Genomic DNA, 23,758 nt, shown 5'->3' on the forward strand with positions numbered 1-23,758 from the left:
TACACTACCAATAAAGGAATGTTCCATTTAAATGTTTTATAAATATTTTTCCATACTTTTTAAATAAATATTGGGTTTAATTGTTTACTGTGCCCATAAACTTGCATTTACTATCCAGCAAAGATTTATATCACACCCTAATGGTCAAACATTAGATTATGCATATATTATATCGTAAAATGGTCTGCCTTGGTGACCAGTCGGGGCAGATGGCCGACCCTCCCTCATTCTGCGTGTGTTGGAAGTTCATTTCCTATTAAAAGGGAGTTCTTCTTCCTCACTGTCACCGAGTGCTTGCTCATAGGGGGCTGTCTGATATTGGGGGTTTCACTCAGTGTTGTAACAATTTGTAGATTTAGAATAATCAAAAGATTTTTGAAACAACACTTTTGGCTGTGCCCAAGCGTGTGCCACAGCCGATAGATATGCAAAAGTTGTTGCCATGGCACAGAGTTCACACCAGATGTCTTTACTGACACAACCCTCCCATTTTTCCAGGCTTGGGACCAGCACATATCCTGAGTACACTGACTGGAGACTGAGTTTGTGTTTCCACCCTCTCAAATTTTTTAACCACTACACCACGGAGCCACTTGTTGTAAAAATAACCTGTTATGGGGAAATTCACATTTATGAAGTTACATACATTTATATAGTTCTTCGTGTGATATGTTATAATACAGCTGTCCAATATGTGGACCTTTGCTGTTTTTATCTTGGTCAGCCTTCTTGGACAGACAAACCGTAGCCTGGCCTCATAACAACAGGCCACAGTTTCAGGGTCACAAATCTGCGCTACATGTGGCTTTTTTTTTTTTTTTTTACCCATCTCCAATGGCTTCCTCTTCCTTTAAAAACACTATATAAATGTGATCAGTGGATATTTATTTTTGGAACTTTATTCAGCACTAGTGTAAGGAACCCTTCATATTCTATGACTGTAAAAATGTGCAGCCTGTTTGCTGAATTCTCAAGCCTTGGGTCTTCTCAGCTAACAATTCTAACTAAGTATGTGGACAAATTTGGTTTCTTTCACTTCCAACAAGGTTAATCTACATCTGTACTTTAGTCAAAATTACATCAAAACTGGCAATTAAAAAAAAAAAAAATTCTGTTGTAAAAGTAGCTTATGTCAAAAATTTCTGTATTTGTAAAATCACAAGTAGGGCTCAAAGCGGTCGGCAGAGCATATTACTGGTTATTTTGTACCAAAATTATTCAGTTTATTTGGTAATAAAGAAGATAGGAATACATTTTAATCATTTACACCTATTAGTAACATGGATACAGGGTAATTTATATGTAATAGGCTTTATTATAGGGCTCAAGTGTGTTTTTGTTGTTGTTTTGTTTTTGGGTTTGTTTGTTTTTTACAAACAAAATAGGGTAAAATTTGCTCTTTTGAGAGTAAAGCTTATCGACCCCAACTATATTTTTCAAAATTAAACGATCATGTCTGTGCTTCACTTTGGAGAGACTCTTATTTTTGAAAGAAGCAACCCCATGCGTCAATTCCGGCTGTCGAATAACATCAACCAGGAGCTGCGCCTGTGAGCTAACGCTTCATCTATTGTCAGTGTATTTTCCTGGGCACACACAGAGAAAAAGCATGTCAGATACGGTAAGAAATGCGCTCCGAAGGCTCTGTGTTGTTTTGTCACCAGCAGAAAACGGGGAAAGGCTGCTTGGTCTTTATTTGTGCCCGCTGGCTCGTATCGACTTATCTAATATGCTAGCTCTTAGCTCGTGTAGCTTCGGGCCTGAATTCACAGCTTTTTTAGCAGCTAGCAGCTAGCGGCTAGCTCTGGTTTCTTATTTAAAGTTCTGCTGTGGAGCAACGGTTGTTGGCAGTAATACGAAACAGAAACTGTTACAAAACAGAGTGACATGGTTTTCCAAAGCAGTGACACTCGGGTGTCGAGTCGCGCTGGAATTAAATAAATATTTATATATATGAGTGTGTGTGTGTCGTGCTTGGAGGTGTTTTGTTTATTTACGGTTTGTTTGTTTATTTTTAGGAGACAAAACCATCCAGCCAAGACGGAGGGGATAAAAAAGACGGAGAGTACATCAAATTAAAAGTGATTGGTCAGGTGTGTATATGTTAGATGATATTAATGATGCTTTCTTACATATTTTTAGCGTTATTTTGTTACATTTTCTTTTTGTACCAGTGTCATTGTAGAGTTAGCTCCAGGGAAGAGTTAGAGACTGTTAGAGTAAAGGCTGTCACTTTACACTGTCTTATCAGACATAACCAGTTTGTTTTGTTATGAAAAACATTGACCAAACATTTGCATATTTGCATTTGTAGGATTCTTGGGGTGTATATTTATACTTTAATAGTAAATAAAGTGTACATAAACTGAAACTACAGATCCACAACCATAAATCTACTCAGTGGCTCTTTTAACAAAAATATAATATTTGGCTTTATCTTGATTGATGCTGCAATATCTCAAAGGTGGTGGTCCTTTAAGTTGGTTCCTTTACTACGAAGCAAGTTTGACACGCATGACTTTCTGTTTTATTCACTTACACTTAGAGCCTGACTGATTTATCAGCAAATTGAGGTTATCGGCTATTATTGGCTATTTATTATCTTTTGGCATTGGCGTGTTTAACGAGTGACTCACATTAATATTAGTGTTTATTCTGAATAGTAAACCGCTTCCACCTAACGTTAGGTAGTTAATCTGTGGTTTTGACCATATCAGTAATTAATTATGTATATAGTCAAACAGTTTAACATTGAGCACGTATAGAAGAGCTTTTTTATATGAACTAGGGCTGCCACGATTAGTCGACTAGTCACGATTACGTCGACTATCAAAATCGTTGACGACTAATTTAATAGTCGACGCGTCGTTTGAAGCTTTGTAAGATCCCGAATAGGGCTGCCACGATTTGTCGACTAGTCACGATTACGTCGACTATCAAAATCGTCGACGACTGATTTAATAGTCGACGTGTCGTTTGAAGCTTTGTAAGATCGCAAAAGACGCAGGAATAATAGCAGGATTTAAGAGTGTAATAACGGACTGAAACAGAAGATGGCAGCACAGCATGTACAAGGATGCCAGCTGCCGTTAAACCCCGAAGAAGAAGAAGCAGCTGTGTCCCAGAATTCATAGCGCGGCCCAGCTTAGTTTCCAACAATGGCGGTAGCTAGTTAGTTTTAATATTACTCTTATTATTCTTTCTGGGTCACAAAATAAACGTTTAACATATTTTCAGGCGAGAATGTAGCTGTGTAAACCTCAAATATCTGCTCAGTTTATCAGGACACCACATATTTTCAAAAGCGCTCCGACGTTTTCGGAGACGTCTGTTACCCACTAGCTCGTTAGCTAGCCGGGGGCTAGGTCACTAGCGCCGTGAGAACACCGGACTCCCGGCAAATTGTTTTCAAACCCACCGCCGTCTTTCGCGACTCAGGTTAAATATATATGAGTCACTTAGATAACTTAAAAATGTTATTGTTTGGCTTTTTTTTAGTATTTTATTTGTTCCTGAGTAAATCGGTTTGGCTGAGATTAAAGTTATAGTTTTTACACAGCTGAATAAGCGTCAAGCAGACAGCTGTTTATCAAAAGTGTGAGATGCTGGAGAATATACTCCGGTGTCCTGTTATATTTTAGATAGCAAGGAGTTTATTAAACTTTACCGAAACAATCTGCAAATTTCATTAAAATTGAATAAACTATCATCTTGTCTTTATTTTTAGTTAGCACCTTAAAAGCTTAAAGCTGTAAGCTAATGATAGTTATATAAGAGCAGATGCTGCTGGTGCAATAAGCTGTAGTTTTACGTCCAGTGGATGATGATCTGATTAGTCGACTAATCGCATAAATAATCGGTGACTAGTCGACTATCAAAATAATCGTTTGTGGCAGCCCTAATCCCGAAAGACGCAAGAATAAGTAGTAGAATTTAAAAGTGTAATAAGGGACTGAAACAGAAGATGACAGCACAGCATGTACAAGGATGCCAGCTGCCGTTAAACCCCGAAGAAGAAGAAGCAGTGTCCGGTATCGTAGCTGTGTCCAAATTCAGGAACCGCATCCTCCTGAGGCTGCATTTGTAGGCCGATTACGTTACAGCGACACAAATTCGAAGACTCCGACATATGCGGCCGATAAATGCGCCCTGCTTTTCCTCAGATTTGAAGGATGGGTCGCTTCGTGGCCCAGCCTATCCCAGAATTCATAGCGCGGCCCTGCTCAGTTTCCAAAAATGGCTAGTTAGTTTTAATCTTACTCTTATTATTCTTTCTGGGTCACAAAATAAACGTTTAACATATTTTCAGGCGAGAATGTAGCTGTGTAAACCTCAAATATCTGCTCAGTTTATCAAGACACCACATATTTTTAAAAGCACTCCAACGTTTTCGGAGACGTCTGTTACCCACTAGCTCGATAGCTAGCCGGGGTTCAAGGCTCACTAGAGCCGTGAGAACACCGGACTCTCGGCAAATCGTTTTCAAACCCACCGCCGTCTTTCGCTACTCGGGTTAAACATATATAAGTGACTTAGATAACTTAAAAATGTTATTGTTTGGCTTTTTTAGTATTTTATTTGTTCCTGAGTGAATCGGTTTGGCTCAGATTAAAGTTATTGTTTTCACACAGCTGAATAAGCGTCAAGCAGAAAACTGATTATCGGAAGTGTGAGATGCTCGAGAATTTACTCCGGTGTCCTGTTATATTTTAGATAGCAAGGAGCAGACGGCTGAGTTTATTAAACTTCACCTAAACAATCTGCAAATTTCATTAAAATGTAATAAACTATCATCTTGTCTTTATTTTTAGTTAGCACATACCTTAAACACTTAAAGCTGTAAGCTAATGATAGTTATATAAGAGCAGATGCTGCTGGTGCAATAAGCTGTATGTTTTACGTCCAGTGGATGCAGAATCTGAGTAGTCGACTAATCGCAAAAATAATCGGTGACTAGTCAACTATCAAAATAATCTTTTGTGGCAGCCCTAATATGAACAAATATTTCCTGGGTCATTATTTTAATTTGCTGTGGGACAAGACAGCAGGGTGATATTCACAGGTGGGCAGGCTTGAGCAGGTGAAGTACTGGAGCCTAGAACAGGAGGTTTGCCCAAGTTATTAAAATAGCCGTTGACCAACTGACTAATCAAAGAAAAATTTGTAGATTAGTCATCTACCAAAATAGTCCTTTAGTTGCAGCCCTACGATATACAACTGTATGTCACAAACGTCAGGGAAATCTGTTTATTTGTTGTGTTTCTGAAGGGGAAAACAGACTTTGAGTTGATAAAACCAGAGCTGTGATAAATAATTGAAGCTATGCTTTTTCTTAGATAGTCAGCGCTTGCACACAGAAAGTGCTTGAGATGAGAACAAAACAAAACGTGACTTTCCTGAAAAAGTTATATGGTAACACATGGCATTTGGTTGCTGAGGAAGTTGTGGGAGTGATGGTGCTGAAAAAGAAAACGGCAAGTTGAGAGATTTGAGACATTTAGCGTGTGTGTAGTGAACCGTTAGTGTGTAGTGTCGTCGTTTTTGTTTGTTTTGCTTTGTGTGGCATTAACAAAACAAAAAAGACCACTGAATGTCACAGATGCTGGCCACAAAGCCACCAAAGACGGTCTGCCATGCACCTTCAGATATGACCCCTCACAGTAACCCCTCCCCTGCTCCATATATGCATGAGGCAAACTTCTGAAATTGACCATATATGTAGGACAGTCCAGTATGTCTGGAATGGTGAGTGTGCGCTGCTTTGTTTGGCTGCTGTATTGCTGTGCAGTATATTTTTAAGATCCTATTCAGTTTGGGTTTTTTTTTACTGTGAATGTTTATATAGACAGATTTTTCCTCTATTCTTACATGTAAATATCCTTCTTTTTTAAATGCTTTATACCTTACAGTCTCATGGTGAGTAAATGCCCCTAAATTTCATTCTGATGTGTGCAAACTGGTCTATGTTCTGAATGACAAGAAAGTAGCTATTCTGTTCTGTGAAGCCTTCATAAAAGGTTACAGCCGTGCAAACTGTGCGTCGCTTTAATTCTGAAATTTAAAGGAATTCAGTCGGAGACGCAGAGAATCTGTAGATGTCTTTGTTAGGTCGTAATGCTGCTAAATCTGCTCTACACTGGTGGATTTGCAGTTAATGGCATGGATTAGAAAACTGAGCGGTTATATTGGGAGGTTGCTGCTCACCAAGTTCTGTTCAATCAGTACAGATTTCCTCCTTTATTATGTTACTGGAGACAGTCAGATGTGAACATACTCAGTAGTCTTGAGTATCAGAGCTCTAATGTGTAGCTAATAAGCTGACTTAAAGCACACTGGGTGGGAAAATGGATATATTTATTCATAAAGTAACTCATGAACTCACTAATTAAAGAAAAGATCTCAGTGATAAAGTCTCTGATTGGAGTGGACGGTGCTCAGTTGATCCATTTTGTGAGGAGGAAGCGTGAAATGACACAATGAACAGTCCCTTTCATGTTAACATGCGAGGAGGGTGAAGCAGAAAGCCTGAGTTAATGGAGAAAGATGATAAGTGCCTTGACACCCATTATCTCTGGAAGAGCTTTTAGGCTTTGTCAAGCCGGCTAACACAAAGAAAGCTTGGATACGTATCCTCGTAATTTCACTTCATTGGATTCGCATCTCTGCTGTCAACCGTGATGTTTTCTGGGTGGAAAGAGCCGCACGTATAGGTGCGTTTAACTCACCCTGAGGAAGGTCATCCTCTTCTCTTTCACAGTGGATTTTAATAACCACACAGTTTCCTACAGCAGCTAATCATCTGTTTGTTTTAGCTCAGATTTTTTCCAGGCTTGATAAATCCCATGAATCCTCCTCACAAAAATGTTTAGCCACTCAGTGAGCACATCATTTTCCACATTTGTATTTTTTGCTTTGAAATTAGTTTCAATTGGTTTCCATAGTGTGTTTTATTTTTTGCTGCTTAGTTTTGTCTGACAATGTTCAGTTATTTTAGGATTTTTTTAAGTTTCACTACTAGCTCTAACAACTATAAAGTAGGAATGATTGGCACTTAATGGATTACAACATAAACAACCACAGTGAGTCATCTTTCCTTCTCAGTCCTTTGACCCTAATGGCTAAAGACATTTCCTCTATATTTTTACACTCTGTCTCTGTTTGTAAAAGTGTGTTTTTTTTAGCTTTCAGCATATTGAAAACTTTGTGTTCAGGCTGCTGAGATCTGATCAGTCTATTTAAGGGCTAGGCTTGATGCTGTACACCATAATGACAGTAACTGTGAAATCGAACATCTTAAATAATGATGGAATTATTCTTTTTCTATAGTTTTAAACTTCCTCCACCTTGCCTTTAATGTATTATGAGTATAATGTATTTGCCAAAATGAGACAAAATGCACAATAAGACAAAGTGGGTTTTTTTCCCAACAGTGTCTTTATTTATTTTCGAACATAACACCTGTACACAACCACTAAAACATAACAAAACAAGTAGCTAAACCAGGGCTCGCAAAATCGCTAGCCCGACGTCCCGGGGCTAGCGATTTTTCCAGTCGGGCTACCAAAATCTAACTCAGCCCTGCCCGTTGGGCTATCATAGGAAGGAAAATAAATGTCTATGCTTTTGCATTCTTTCGCCAATGTAGCTGAGTAATTATGTCATTGGCATCGATGAGCCACTGTCAATATGTGACATATTGAAATTGCGTCTGAATTTGCGCTTGTTTTTTGCTTTCAATTTCATTTTGCAATCGCGCGAACGGTGTGTAGAGAGCAGCAGCACTGATTGGTGAGTGGCGATTAATTGTGCACCAATTCCTCTGACATCGTCTTATCACTCATTAGCTTACTATTCAAACATGACAAGTGAAATCTCCCGCAGCAAGCTTAAACATGTGAGAGGTTGAGTGCGCAAAGAATCACTGATCGTTATGTAAGTACGTGTGTAAAAGCAGCAGGATTTACGCTTTTATTTTAGTTCTGCTCAGCCAAATAAGACAGGTCAGGGTGAAGAAGGGGCAGCCAAAGAAAAGCCTACCGCAAAACGGAAAAGTTATGACAAATCAGACTGAGGCAAAAAGAAAGCGCAGCTTTTTTGGTTTCATGGACAAAAGAATTTCTGTGGCTGGAATATGACAAGCTAAATAACATGATGTTCTGCCAGGTGTGTTGTGAGTTTCATTTGATTTCTGAGTCGACAAGCGCCTTTGTTACTGGGACCAGTAATTTAAGAAAGACCTCATCAGAACCCATGAGAAATGCAAGAAATGCATTATTTCCCAGTCTGCAGTATCTTTCCCAGAACACACAGCAATTGTAAAAAACATACTAAAAATAAACCAAGCACAACAAGAACTCCTGAAAAAGCTGTTTAGAACAGCGTGCTATGTTGCAAAGAGTGAACTACCACTGGCAAAATTTAGCAGTCTTTGCAAACTTCAAAAAGCAAATGGCCTAGATCTTGGTTCCACTTGTCTCTTACCCGTGACTTCAGTGGAAATTTCAAATTCAGGATCTGACACAGACTGATTCATGTCCTACACAGTTCTTACAAGTTCATAGAAATTTCTGTTCAATTTGAACCAAGTATTTGAGTTGATGGTTGTAATTTTTATACAGTTGTTGTGATTTGTATTTTAACAATTTTTTTGATTAATTTTTGTTTCCGTTTACATATTATACATTAAAGTATAATATTGTAACGGAAACAAAACATAAAAAAATTGCTCTTTTTTTTTCGAGCTACTTAAATTTATTTTGGGCTACCAAAAACTGAAGAATGCCTGCCCGAAGGGCTACCAGAGATTTTGAAATTTTGCGAGCCTTGTAAACTTACATACACAACTTACATATACTGCAATGATACATATAACACCATGAAAGGGAAAAAAAAGGTGGGGGGGATAACTGTGTGGGACTCCCACCATACATTACTCACACTCGCAGGTATACGTTACACGTAAATTACAAAGTAGTCGTTCAATGCCAAGCAGTAAACATAATCCCAAATGGACTGCAGAGGGCCACTTATGAGTCATCCCCAAAGGCTCCCACCAAACGGGAAAGTCTTTATTTGCAAGAAAGTTTTTTTTGAAGATGCTGTCAAAGCTTCGTTGTTTACCCCTGATTGCGTAGGTGATCTTTTCTAAGGGCAGAGTTGATGTTAATTCTGAAATCCATTTACCCATCCTTGGTCTATCCACCTCTTTCCAAGCAATTGCAGGCATTCTCTTGGCCATCAGCAGCCTTATGTCTAAAAATAGCTGATGCTTCCTTGTTATGTTACAATTAGCTGGGTAAATACCCAGCAGAAAAAGTTTTGGTTCTAAATGTATTTTTATTTCTAATATTTCTTCAGTGCATTGTTTTACTTCTTCACAGAATTTTTCAAATTTCAGGACACTGCCACAAACATGGGAAAATCGTTCACTTTTCCTTGTCACATTTTATGCAAACATCTGGGATGGTACTGTAGAAAGCGTAAAGTATGCTTTAACCAGTTGTACTGCAAGAAATTTAAATGAGTGTTCACTGTTTGTGATTGTGCCTTGGCACAAGTCCTCTCACACTCTTCAATAGAGATGTTCTCCTGTAGGTCCTCTCTCCAGGACTCAAGCTTCTTTACTGACGTTTCTGGCGAGTTCATTATACACTTTAGAAGTCAAGCCCCTTCACCATCATTTCTTCGAGTGTTGATACGCCTGGAATGGACAAGGACTGGTTTGCTGTGTTCTAATAAAATCAGTTGTGAATATCTAAAGAACTGGCTGTGGGCTAAGTCATGCTCGGCAACAATTTCATCAAAGGACACAATAGACAAAGTTAAAGATAAATATTACTGTCACTGTCATGACCCAGGTCCTACGCCACACCAAAAACGGAAAGGACAATAGCGGGTGATTAATATGCGTGTTTAATTAAACCAGTTTCCAGACAAACGAATACAAGCTGATGCTTGTAAGAATAGTATGACTGCAAGGGGCTTAGAAGCTAGAAGCTAACTACACGAGTGGTTCAGGGAAACTCGGATAGTTTTTATTCCTATCTCTCCACAGACTCTGTTTGGCAGCGTTGGCACATCACCTTTCAAGTGAGCGAGTGCTGTACATTTCTATGTGATGTTGTGATATTTTTAGTCATAAAAATGTTTCCTGCCACGAATAGTTCAAATATGCCTCCCCTACTGCTGCCCAATGGATGGAAAAATGTATGTAAGTCTGTGTTTTTAAACTTTGACTTGAGGCGTTGACTTGTGATTTCTGATGTTTCAGTATTCTAAATAGGTTGGGTGTCTTTGCACAAAATTAAAATAAGTCAAATATGTTACGAACCAGATTTTTCTTCAGATTGAATTTGTTCCTTCCTGTTAAAAGGGAGTTTTTCCTTCCCACTGTCGCCAAGTGCTTGTTGATTGTTGAGGTTTTTCTCTGTATTATTGTAGGGTGTTTACCTTACAATATAAAATGCCTTGAGACGACTGTTGTTGTGATTTGGTGCTACATAAATATGAATTGTAACAGAAACATCTGCTTTTAGGATTATTTGGGTAATTTTGGAATATCTGTCTTAGATAAAAGACACGACATCTTTCCAAACTGTTGCAACGTGACTCTCTGAGCTTCTGTACTGATATAATGAGGTTATCAGTGGTAAAAACTAACACGACTGCACAATTGTGGCTTCAACCCGGCTGTGGTGGAAACAGCACAACATCAAGAGGTGTGTGCCTGGCCCAAAGGAGCCCGGGGAGATGTTCCAGTCATGTCCTACCAGGAGGAGGCCCAAACCCAGGAGTCGCTGAAACGATTCTATCTCTCGACTGACCTGGTAACACCTCGGTGTTCCCTCTGATAAACTGGAGAAGGTGGCTGGGGAGAGGGACGGCTGTGGAATATTTTAAACTGTTTCAGACTCTCAAAACATTTTGATTTCTGAAATAACTGAAAAAAGAGATGAAAAATTTAACCCCGTATTAATTAGAAGTGGGAAATATTAATAAAGTCTCTTATCTTTGACACACCAGTGAACCAAGTCCTCTAAAACCTTTGAGACATTGTAGCAGAATTCATGCTAGGAAACGCTTTTACAATGAACAACACAAAGAAGTGTATGACACGGAGTCAAGTTATTAAGTGTTACAGTCCGCCTGCGCTGTGGAATCTGACTTGACACAATATAAAGTGAAGGTTATTGTCAGGCAAGCGGCGGTTCATAAACACAATAAAGTTCCTGGGATTGTGTTTCTTATCACTGCCTTGCTTGCCTCCACAGGACAGCAGTGAAATCCACTTTAAGGTGAAAATGACAACACATCTAAAGAAGCTGAAGGAGTCATACAGCCAGAGACAGGTAAATCAGTCACTCCCAGTTACTCAGTGACACAAGTTTGACTGCAGGCCACACACAGAGAGGGCTGAGAGCTCAGGAGTAAGTCACTTTAAAAAAAGAAACAAACATAAAAACCAACCTCTGTATGTTTGTGTTTTCCCTCCAGGGCGTCCCAGCGAGCACGCTAAGGTTTCTGTTTGAAGGACAGAGAATCGCAGACAACCAGACTCCCAAAGAGGTAACCTTTCATCTTCAGGCTTTACTGTCCTCTTAAGCTCTTCCCCACATTTATCCAGAGTCCCTCCTTTCTTTTTCTTTCTTTCTTTTTTTTACTAGTCAGTCTTGAGTGGCCATAAGAGAAACTGCAGTTTTTATCAATATGTGTTGCACTGATTATCTCGTCCTTATTTCCTTTTTGTTATTTTGTGCTTTTGTTTTGTATTGGGTCAAGAAGGGCATCCAACATAATGTTCTGCCAAATCAAACAAGCGGGGGTACCCAGTGTGATGACACCTTCTGGAAAGGGAGTAGTAACTATTTATAAAGTGCTGTTAATCTCAAACGACCAAGATATTTCAGCAAATAAAATACAGTTTGTCGCTGTGAGTGCATGGCCCTCATATCATCCTCATGAAGTCTGTTTCTGATTGTTGGTCAGAAACAAGGCTGGACTGGGTCAAAAAATCGGCCCGGGCATTTTGACTAGAGACCGGCCCACCAGGATAAAGATTGAAAATGTGATGTCATTCAGGGGTAAAACCGCAAAGGATTCTGGGAACTTGTGGCAAGAGGTACTAGCGCACGCAGGCTTTCAATTGAACTCAGTTACACAGCGATAAAAAGAAACACAAAAAATGGCAAGAAGCTGTTGTATTATTAACTACAATAGCCGGTCGCATGACAGCCACGGGAAGCCGACGGGTAAAGAGATCGTTTTTTTTTTGTTTTGTTTTTTTTGTTTGTTTTTTTATCGGATTACGTCGTTGAAGAGAAATTTTTTTTTTTAAGCCATGTTTCCGAAGTAAGAGCCAACGGATGGTCTGGATATACCAAATATAACGTCTCAGAACACTCGAGCTCACATGTTAGTCTGCTCCAAGCATTTCCACAAAGGTCAGAGTTTTGTAGTAGTTAATACGTCATTTTTCTTAACATAATTGGTGATATAGGTTACAAGCAAGTCTGGCGCTGAACAGAAATTGTCGCTCCTTTATTTATTGTGCATAAATAGTGAATTGTCCTGACACAATATTGTGTTTCGCTTCTGTTATTATGGTACATTGACAAAAACATATACTTTTATTCACAGGATAAAACAGGTTTTTTGTATCACCAATTGTCCAGTACGATTACAGCATACAGTATTATTGTCACTGCTACATTTCTGTAATGAACCAGAAATTATTTCCACTAATTAATTACCATTGAGCTCAAAGGTTATATTAATAAACGGTTAACGAATGTGTATTTATGAAGACGATTTGTGAGACTGGTAAACTTACCTTTGTTCGTACGATGGTCTTTTGTTCTACACGGTGCGTTTCAAGGTCCTGTACCCATCCGTCGGTAAACTGTACCTGGGCTTGTTGCAGTGACCTGAAGTTACTGAACTTCATGAGTGTATGCACTCACTCCAAGAACCGTATGATTATAAATCTGAGCGTGGTGAAAGTTGGGCAGCACGCTAACGTCTTTTGTCCACTCTGTGTGCTCGTAAGGGTCTGACCCTTTCACTCCTTTGATTTTTTCCTCGTATCTTTTCTTTGTCTTTCTTAGTCGAGTCTGTCTTTGTCCTTGTTCTCCTTTTCTTTTGTACATTCCTTTTTTGTGCGGCAAAGAAAAAACAAGGTGTTGGAACCGGAGAATGAACGTTTTGCGTTGCTGCAAATGCTTGCATTTGATGCGGTACTTGGATTGTTTTGCCACGAGTTCCCGGCATGCAATGCGCAAAAATCACGTGATTGCTAAACAAGGGGGAGGCCCGATGGCCAGTCCAGCTATGGTCAGAAACATGCTCACTAACAGCTCGCTGGAGGTTGTCTTGCTGCTGGACCTTTGCTTGTGTGACAGCCCATCCCCTGATTATCTCCTCCACTCTTGAAAATGTGCTGTAAGGCATAACAAGCTGTTTTGTCTTGTCCTGGAAGAGCTGGATTACCTGATCATTCTGAATGGTCTGCAGGGCTCCAGCACTGCAGCAGTGACAAGGACACTAACACAAAGCTAAACTAGAGAGAAATCAGTCTGCTAAACAGTTCAATTAAATTAAAGCGGCTGAAATGGATTCTGGGTGGTTTCTGCTTCCTAACTGGACACACTGATATCCCTGAAGTTTAACTGACTTTGTGTTACACTGTGGAAAGTGTTTAAATTTGCAACCCTGTGAACGCTCCAGTTTTTTCCAGGTTCCTCTCATATCTTAAATCCATCTCATTATTTCCTATTTTTGTTTTTATTTGTTTTTTCCCTTGGAAACTTGTATAAAACTTGTTTGCATAGCCCTTAAACTTTATTATGAATACTTTAAGCACCTGTATGAATGATTTTTTTTTTTTTATGTTAGTCAAACATTCTGATGTATTAATGCAGCTATGCATTTATCCACTGCACTAACAGATTACATCAAGTAGAATAACATCAGGCATTAGCTCTGATAACCATGTTTGTAGGGTTGATGGACGTGTTGACAGATGAGGTCAGTTTGTTTGCAAATGACACTGTGACCTGTAGTGAGAGTAGGGAGCAGGTGGAAGAGAGCCCAGACAGGTGGAGGTGTGCTCTGGAAAGATGAGGGATTAAAATCAGTACAAGCAAGATAGAATATGTGTGTGTGAATTAGAGAAAGGGCCAAGTGGAAAAGTGAAGGTAGATGAGTTTAAATACCTGGGGTCTATCATCTAAATCAAAGGAGTGGGTGGGGCGAGTCTCAGGGAGAGGGTTCATGGACGTAGTGACGAAGGGGTTGGGGTTGGATGTGAGGCAGGATTTGGTGAGCTGCAAATAACAGGAAGTGAATTACTGTTGTACTAAAACGTGTCTCTGTGCTGTGTGTTAATGCCAGCTGGGAATGGAGGACGAGGACGTCATCGAGGTGTATCAAGAACAGACTGGCGGACTTTGGAACAATTAAACCTCCCACATTTCTAAAGCCTTTTATTTCTTCCTCCTCTTTTACTTATTTTGTATTTTATTTTGTATGTATGTACGTATTTTTGTTCAGTTTCAAACCATCTGGATCAAAACGGACTCAATTAGGGCTTCCATGTGTGTGTGGGCAGGCAGGCGAACAGGCCGAGGACATGGACCACCGGTTCTCTGAAGTGCTGGGATGAATTCAGCCCACATTTACCAAGAAAAACGTTCTTTTTCCTGCCTGTTTTTAATCATCCATGTAGTTATTTCAGAAGAAATAAATGATCCTATAATAAGCAGCTGCAGTAAAAGGATTAGTTCACCCAGAATAAAAAGGTTTGCTCTGTTTCAGTTCAACCCTCGAGTTTCAGGTTTCCTTGTTAATCTCTATTTTCAGTACCCGCTGTTTTTTGTTCTGGGCCGATGACTGTATGGGATTTGATAGTTTGAAAGTTTGAGTTGATCTTCTTCTTTTGAATGTGCCCCACCTCTTTACCAAGATAGATTAAATATAACTCCTCCTGACAATAAAAGGTTGGAGCAAGCTGTCAAGTTTAGCAGGTCGGTTTGTTTCTGATCGTGCTAAAAATGCCCAATTTGAGGTCTTCTGCTATTTGCCTTCTATAACCCTGTAAACATGGATCTTTGGAGTAAAAAATTTGCCTATATCCTTTATATTTGTACACTACACAGTACATACACAAGCAGTTTATTTGGGTTATATTGGAAAGGAAACTAAATATTAGGGTTGTAGCCACCATGGGATCACCTGTTTTTTGGAGTTTCAACATTTCATCTGCTGTTATGTTTTTCTTTTTGAGCCAGAAGTGGCCGTATTTGGTCGATGGGGTGGAGTACCATATCCTCAGTTTGGTTAGGAAGCTGAAACAGATATGCTGTATTAACACCTGGCATTAACATGCGACCCACATCTGGTTGCTGTCACTCACAACAGCTCAAGTTATGATTGAACTATAATCATGATCATTTAATACAGTATCTCATCTATTTGTTTAACTTTTAAGACAAATCTTACCGGTATCTATTTTTTTGTTAAAACAGTCAAATTCAAAAAATGCAGAATTTGGTTTTCATCAGCAGGGGGCAGCGTTTTATTTCTTTTTAGTCCTATCACCATTTCCTCAGGGGCTTTCTCTGTTAAGAAAAATGTTTTCTTAATAATTTGTCTGACTAAACAAAGGCCACACTGACTCACTGCACCCATATTGTGGTAGAAACTGGTATAACGTCAAAGTACAGCTCAGCCCTAGTTCAGCCTGAGTTGACATCTCATAAACACAACACGTAGGACTTGTTTCTTTACATTCTGAGGGAGCTTGTGGGTAATTTTAAACACAATAATTTCACTTAACCACCTTTAAAGGGAAATTATGAGGCTTATGAAGCAGGCCACATGTTTTGGGGATCTTTCACTGTATGGAAAACAGACATGATGTTCAGCATCTGTTGGATGATTCTGTACGTGTGAAGCACCTGAGAAACCCACAAAAACCCTATTTTGGAGAAACAGGTGGTTGCTTAAAAAGAATTTCTTTTACATTCTTTTGATCCTGGTCGTCATGTTTATTAGAAGCCATAATTCTGGATTAATTTGACAGCTGTACAGACCTCCCATTTGTGGCGCTATACTTTCGTAGCACCCCTTGTATTAAAATGATTTATATTTTATGTCCAGTACATACAAATTAATGAGGCTGGGACAGCCATCTTTTCGTCAGCTTGCTTGAGCTGCGGTAGAGCCATTAAATATTTGTCCTTTTCGATTGTAGCTGAGATTAAAAGTGAGCTCACCTGTCGATGCCCGGTGTAAGCGTGGTGATAGTCAGGGATTTCTGGATGAACTCTTCCTTTTAAGCTTTCATTTTCATGTTTGGGGAGAAAAGAAACAGGTTAGACGTTTCATTCCACCTGTTTTGTGTGACATTCAGGGCTCATAAACAGCTGGATTAGTGGACAGTCCATCATAAGAAGTGGACAACATAAGAGTTTATGTTGATCATCCTCCGTGTGCCATGTTTCTTAAACTGCACCATATTGTAAGATGATAATAACCAACCTGAAATGAAACTACTTCAGATTTGAACCCATTTTTAAAGGACTTGCTCTTTACGTGTATATGTTGTATTCAGTATTAGTGTGTGTGAATGATATGCCATGTATATCTCCAGTGTCTTTATTTTAATATGTTTGAGGGTTTCATTCTGTAATTATGTATGAAAATATAAACCTGTTATAGACACGTTTCAATCGCTGACAGTCACAGAGATTTTTGAAGTCCTCTGGCAGTTTTGTGCAAAGAAAGGTCTTCTGCTGTGGTGTTGGCGTGTGTTTTTAAAGCTTTGCTTTCCTGGTTTTGGAGTGAAACTCTTAATCTGTGTACTGTATGAAGTTCCTCCAGAAGGTAAACGCAGCCCCAGAGCTCTGGCTCACATTTAAATCAGGTTAAAGCAGCACCTCAGGGTTCATAGCAGGAAAAACAACGTTAAATAAAGTAATGATCAGTGGCTGTCATTTCCCAGAGGTGTGTGCATAAAAAAAAAAAAAAAAAAAATAGGTAGATAAGATTTTCTCAACCTGGCCGGCTGTTTGAAATTTGTCCTTTTTGTGCATTGGTGATATATCTGCTCCACCCAAACTCCACCCAGACGTACAGGGCTGTTATTTGAGCCATAACGCCGATCTCGGTGAGGTGAAGGGACTGTCCGCCACTCGAGGAACATTGATACAGATGGTTTGAAATTCTGGAGATGAGCTTTTGGCTTTTTTTGAATAAAATATTTAAAAACAAAACTTAGGTGTGTTGCATGTTTTTGTGTGTGTGTGTGCGTGCGTGCCTGCTTTATGCACTTGTTGTAGTCCAATAATTTAAAGTGGTCCTGTTATGCTTTTCGTATAATATTTGTCCTGTTCCAGATGTTCATACTGAGCAGTGGATCACTGAACTCACTACATCCTTTAAGAGCCAGACACAAATTGAGCGAGCCCATTAGGAAACCCATTATGTCACAAATAGGCTGTGTGACTGGGTGCTTGATTTTATGGCAACAGTTCTTAATAACAAATAGGTGAATCTCAATACTTTTGTCCAGAAAACACATTTGTTTTCATCAGTTTGTGCAGCTACACTATCAAATTAAATGTAAAACTTACCACAATTAATAAGTCATTTTGCATTTTTCTTAATTTTATATTTCATTGTAATAATGAGGTTAAAATTTAATATTTTTATTTATACGCTTGAATTTTATTTTTATACTTTTACATTTTATAATTAAAAGATATAGTTTTTAGTTTAGAATTTTTGGTTGTATGAATATCTTTTTTAAAATAATTGAGTTTTGTAAACTTGGATTTTTTTTTTTTTAATTTTCTTTTATATTTATAATTTACACTTTTAAAATAGTTTGCACTTTGCATCATGCTTACATGATATTTGTATTTATTGTAATTTAGCATTTTGTTTTTAGACTTTTTAATTTTAGGAATTTTTAAATTTTATTTTCTGCTTTAAATTTTTATAATTGCCATTTTCTTTATATCTTTAGTAAAAATATCTAAAATAGTATGCCATATTTTTTTTATATTCTTGCATTTCATTTTTTTTTATAGTTTTCTATTTTAGTTTTTTACTTATTTATTATTTATAAAAAAAATATTGCATTTTATCATGTACTTTATCATTTCCCAATTTTTTAAAAACATTTTATATTGTTTATTGTTGTAATTTACCATGTACTGTACCAATGTTCTTTGTTTTAAGAATAAAATTAGGAACAAAAGCTTACATGACGAAAGCATGAAGGGAAGTAGAAAAGGTCAGATACTGACTGAGCAGAAGGAAACCAGTAAAAATCATTTGTATTTACAGTCAAGAATAAAATATTAAGAGGGTTAAATAGCAAACAGTTTTAGACCTTTGAAGAGCAGTGGTGGGAATTTTCCCGTTTGAGACAAAACAACCACATTCATCCACAGCACAGCTTACAGATGGGACACTTAGTGCCTTTCTTGTGACTCATGTTTGTGTTTAATTTATTGAGCTGTTTTCAGAAATCTGCAGATTAAAGGTATCGCTGTACACACAGACCCCCGTCACAGTATTCTCACTTTCACATTTACTTCAGTCGAGGTGCAATAAAACATTGAAAATGTGACGTAATCTGAAAAGGAAGTGTAATAAAATAATTTCAGCACACAATAATTTATTCAGTACACTGTGTAACATTTACATTCAGCTATTTAGCGTTATTAACGCATCAATGCGGTTTTTAAAGTAGCTTAACAGCTTTTGTCTGTAAGGGGGATTTTTTGGCTCCAATTTTAAACCATAAGTTAAAGAGTTGTCTGTTTTGTAAGAAACATGTTATCTTCATTTTCCTGCTTCTCAGGCATATGAAGGTGAGGGTGTTATGGGTGTTTGCTGTCAGCAGATGAGTCATCCTCCTTGAGATTATAAAACTAGATGAGTCACTGTAAACATTTGAGGAGTTAAAAGGAAGAAACGAGTGTAAAGTCTGTGCAAAAACCTTTTTTTTTTGTCCATTTTATCACACACAAACTCCTCACAAGTGTTCCTGAAACTCAAATGTGGGGTTATCTTCCCCCCGGGTGTCATTTTCCTGGTGCACCTGCTCTCTCAAAGGCCTCTTTGGTAATCGGTATGTGCAGAAAATAATCCCAGAGACAATCATCAGGACCGATCCTGCCATCCCGACACCAATGCCGCCTCCCACGTGCTGAGATTCAGGTGCTGGGGGGAGTTTAAACTCGGGCGGGAACTCGATGGTCTGATTGGTCACCACAGCGCTCAGATTCCAGAGGAGAGGCACGAGCGATATCGCAGCAGCGAGGAGGCACAGCACTCCCGTGAGGATGAAGCCGCGGCGGACCGTAGAGTTCTTACCTATCCCAAAGTAGACGATCCTCATGGAGTAAACACCACTAGCGTTCCCACAAACCCCCACCAGCAGAGACAGGAGCATGAGGACCTGACCTGCAGCAATCTCAGGTGGCGTGAAGGAATCGGTGAGCATGATGTACCTGCAGTACATAACCTTGAAGCCCTCGCTCACCACGGTGTGGCTGGCGAAGCAGACCCTCCAGAGTCCGACCCATGCCACACCGGAGGTGATCACCGCCCTGTCCGATACCTGCCACACCCTCCACTGGATCAGTCCAAGAGCCACGCCGGTGAGCATCCATCCCAAACAGGCCAGCCCGAGAGCACCAAACTGGGCGTGGCCTGTGTGAGCCAGGTAGGTCATAGCAGTGGATTTCCTGATCCTACTGAAGGTGTCAACAGGAGACCGAACACAGGTGGAAGGTGGGCGATGTCACCTCTGTCATGTTTTACTCTTCGGTGCTCCAGCACAGTCTTGCTGTTGTTCTGTTCTCGTCTCACAAGTTGTCAGTTTTTTCCCTCCTTCGTCTCCTGGGTTACCTCCTAAACAAGCACCTGCAGCTCCCTCTGAGAGGAAAGAAACACAGACACAGCTGTTAGTGAGCAGCAACAAAGCACCATCAACAAAGACTACAGGGCAGCATTTCAATTGGACTGTCTTCCTCTTCACCATCTCAGTGCAGACATACTTCCTATAAATACCATATGTACTTCCTTTTTAAGTAGCCTGTAGGTATTTTTATTTAGTATCTCTGTGAAAATTCTTCAAAGTTCTTAATATATTAGACTGTTAGTTTTGTATCCTTCACTTTTATTTTAAGAAAGATTTCCTGAAGTGTTAAATTGCCTGGACATATGTTGTTAGAAAAATGGGAAATGGACACAGAGATTTACCGAAACGTGCCCATGAATGCTTGTAAATACAGTATATAAGTTAAAAACAGAGTTTGTACAATTCTAACAAGCTTAAAAGTCATTATTTGGTGTGACCACCTTTATTCTTCAGCACAGTCTGTCTCTCTTAGGCAGCTTTCTTGCTATTTCTTTAAGTCGTCTTCAGGAATAGTTCTCCAGGCTTCTTGAAGGACATTCAAAGCTCTTCTTTGGATGTTTCTGCCTTTTGTTCTGTTCTCTGTCAACATGATGCCACACTGCTTCAATAATGTTGAGGTCCGGACTCTGGGGAGGCCGATCCATGACTGATGGTGCTCCACTCTGTTTTTTGTCTATCCAGGTATGATTTTACTGCATTAGCAGTGTGTTTGCGATCATTGTCGCGTCATGAACAAGATCTCCAACACCACTGAAATGCAGCTCAAACCATGAAAGAGCCTCCACCATTTTTTGTAGATGCCATTGTAATTTTAATTTGGCATAGCTCAGCCTTTTCTGTTTCTCTTCTCTTTCTAAGAATGGCTTCTTGACAGCCATTGATCCACTAGGACTGTTTCCTGTTTCTAAAGACGTCACTTTCAGATACTGTCCATCTGCTGTAGATACATAAAATCATAGCTGTTCTTTTGGTAACTTTAGTTAATTTATAAACTACAGACACCGATAAGTACCTTTGAATTTCACTGGGCCCCATTTAAGCCCACTGTTAACGTATGCAAATATGCAGTCTTATGAGCATACATGGTGAGAAACAGCTTTACAGTGTCCAGGTGCTGTTTTATGATTATTCACAGAGTTGTTTGACTTCCATAAATGAATTTGACAATGAAGCTAAACACACAGTTAAATGTACATAATGACCTATGTCATCTCTGTCTGGTTTCTGACACCAACTAAACTGCTATAATTTCTTTGTTTAGCTTCCACTTTTTAAAGGAATTAACTGTGTTTCTGTTTCTCCTCTAACAACTAAACGAGTTTTAGATAATGCTTAAAGGCTTTAAATACAACACCACAGACATTATGTGTATCTCGCTTTTTGTAATATTAAACTAAAACTAAAGGAACTTTCTACATGCTGGAAAAGAAAGAAAACACACACCATTTTCTCTCAGTATTGATGAAATGAACATTCAGCCCTGCAGATTACCCTCACTCATGTTACCGACACTTGTTCCTCATATCTATTATACACAGCATGTGATGAAAGCAAGTTTTGAAGACATCAGGTCATTGAAATCCATTAAAAAACTGCAGCGTTTAAAGAGAAACTCTCTTGGTTTTGTTACGTACCTGAGTGGTGCTTTCGTGGAACACCTCCCAAGTCGCCTTCAGAGAAAGAAAACCAGACTAAAACTGCCAAACAGGAAGGCTTTTTTCATTCACAGGTACCCTGCAGCACTTCCTCATCGTGCACCGGTAACCTGGATACAGCTTCTGGTCATGATTGCGAAGCTGTAAATGATTGACAGAATAAAAGTTTAGATGTAGCCGCTGTTACTGGTCAAGTCGTTTTAGTCTTTATGTCCTTTCAGATCACTTCACAGCTCTTTGTTGGGGCTTTTTTGTTATTTTTGAAATGTCCTGTCTTATTTAGGATGACTTGCAGATTTATACATACAGGGAAATTCATAAAGGTTTGTGCTGAAGTGTTTCAGTTCAGCTGTTTAAATGAGAACAATTCAGAGTAAAAATGTTTGCTAAATGAGTCTTTTAGAAGTTTAAATATGCAGCAAAGGTCTTGAGTCACAACAGTGAGTGTCTACAGCCATCTGTAAAACAAGGTGGAGGCTCTGTCATGGTTTGAGCTGCATTTCAGTCAGTGGTGTTGGAGATCTTTTCCAAAACGGATGAATTATGACTCAGAAAAGTCCCATTAGAATTTGACCCACCATGAAAAACCATCTGGACAGAATCTGATTGGTCACAGCTTCATTTTCCAGCATGACAATGTGTCACAGTTCTTGTCATTTGCCTAGTGTTTTTAAATTATAGACTTTAATATTTTCTGTTGATTCCAAGTTTATGTTGTTATTTGCTTTATGTTTTGGGGTTATTTTTTTGTTTTTGTTTTGTTTTTTGCTTCCTGCTTATAGTTGTGATTATATTTTCATGTAGTTTCCATTCTCTTGTGTCACTTTCTTTGTATTAAGTTCATTTGTATCTGCATTTCCCCGTTTTACTCTCTCTTCTCACTTCCTGCTTTGTAAGATAAGATAAGATAAGATAAGATAAGATACCTTTATTAGTCCCACGAGTGGGAAATTTCTTTATTTTGATAGTTACTTCATGTTAGCTTCAGTTTGAACTTATTCTTTGTCAGCACGTTTGGTTTTCCTCCCCATGATATTCTTAGCTATTTTTGTATCTGGTTCCCACTCTTGTGGTTTTTCTTGACTCCTTGGATTTTGCCACTTTTTCATACATGTTTTTCTTTTGGACTGTTTCCTCGGTTGTTTATCAAAGGTATGCTTAAAGTTTTTCATTTGACCTACCAGTAATTTCAGTCTGCATTTAGGTGTCCTCTACTCACACACATCAAGAGACTTGGATTGGCCTCCCCAGAGCCCGGACCTCAACATCATTGAAGCAGTGTGGGATCATGTTGACAGAGAACAGAACAAAAAGCAGAAACATCCAAAGAAGAGCTTTGAAGCTCAGACTTTGCTGAAAAATAAAGGTCAGCATACCAAATATTGACTTTCAAGCTCAGTAGAATTGTACAAACTTTTTTTTTTTACCCATATACTGTATTTACATGTATGTTTGCACATTTCAATAAATCCTGCACTTATTTCCCATTTTCCTTGCAACATATAAAGAAATGAGGGATGGTTCAAGAATTTTGCGCATTACTGTATCTCCTAAGCATAACACTTGAACATTATTATTCTCTTCTCTTCCCTTTAAATATATTTTAATGACACGGAAACGTGATGAAGACGATGATTTTTTCTGTTTACTGGAGGGGAGGTTTAATCCAGAGCCTTTCTCTTTCTTATCTCTTTCCCAATAAGAAGAGAGAGATCAGAGCAACAGCAGGGAGGACTTACAGTAAAGTCGAATCTCTGGGCTTGGCTATAGCAGTGACTCATTCACAGCAACATTACTGACCTTGAACCATCCCCTGGCTGTGCTGTCTTACACTCAGGCTGACTTCCCATGATGCACTGAGATATTTTCCTCCACTCCTTTACTGCAGGTCGTTAACTCTAGCCGACTCTCTCCTGAGTGCTTTGTTTTTTGTTGGTGATCTCTCAGATGGCCGTCCCTCCCTGTGACTGCTTCTGTTCTGTTAAAAAGGAGTTCTTACTCCCTGCTGTCACCAGGTGCTGCTGATTATTGAGGTTTCTTTCTCATATGTACCTTACAATATGAAGCTTGTGCAATGTGCTATAAATAAAAGTGAACTAAGGTGAAGGGTTCTGGGAAGGAGAAAAAAGCTCTGATCCCTTAGAGACAATAAAAGACAGGAGTGACTGTG

The 23,758-nt window shown here is 39.0% G+C and overlaps 2 protein-coding genes across 2 annotated transcripts; one reads left to right on the forward strand and one right to left on the reverse strand.

Moving 5' to 3' along the window:
* The first annotated feature begins 1,467 nt into the window (after positions 1 to 1,467).
* Positions 1,468 to 17,270, forward strand: sumo1 (small ubiquitin like modifier 1). The gene is made up of 5 exons (XM_004563300.5): positions 1,468 to 1,621; positions 2,019 to 2,093; positions 11,271 to 11,348; positions 11,494 to 11,565; positions 14,389 to 17,270. Exons 1-5 carry the CDS (start codon positions 1,610 to 1,612, stop codon positions 14,455 to 14,457), a joined length of 306 nt encoding a protein of 101 aa, XP_004563357.1. The 5' UTR covers positions 1,468 to 1,609; the 3' UTR covers positions 14,458 to 17,270.
* A 1,202-nt stretch (positions 17,271 to 18,472) lies between these two features.
* Positions 18,473 to 22,806, reverse strand: LOC101474523 (claudin-34). The gene is made up of 2 exons (XM_004563301.4): positions 21,568 to 22,806; positions 18,473 to 19,947 (listed from the first exon to the last, which is right to left on the reverse strand). The coding sequence occupies exon 2, from the start codon at positions 19,742 to 19,744 to the stop codon at positions 19,043 to 19,045; it is 702 nt and encodes a 233-aa protein (XP_004563358.1). The 5' UTR covers positions 19,745 to 19,947; positions 21,568 to 22,806; the 3' UTR covers positions 18,473 to 19,042.
* Positions 22,807 to 23,758: the final 952 nt, after the last annotated feature.

This window comes from Maylandia zebra, linkage group LG23 (assembly GCF_041146795.1).
Source record: "Maylandia zebra isolate NMK-2024a linkage group LG23, Mzebra_GT3a, whole genome shotgun sequence".
Classification (NCBI taxonomy): Eukaryota; Metazoa; Chordata; class Actinopteri; order Cichliformes; family Cichlidae; genus Maylandia; species Maylandia zebra.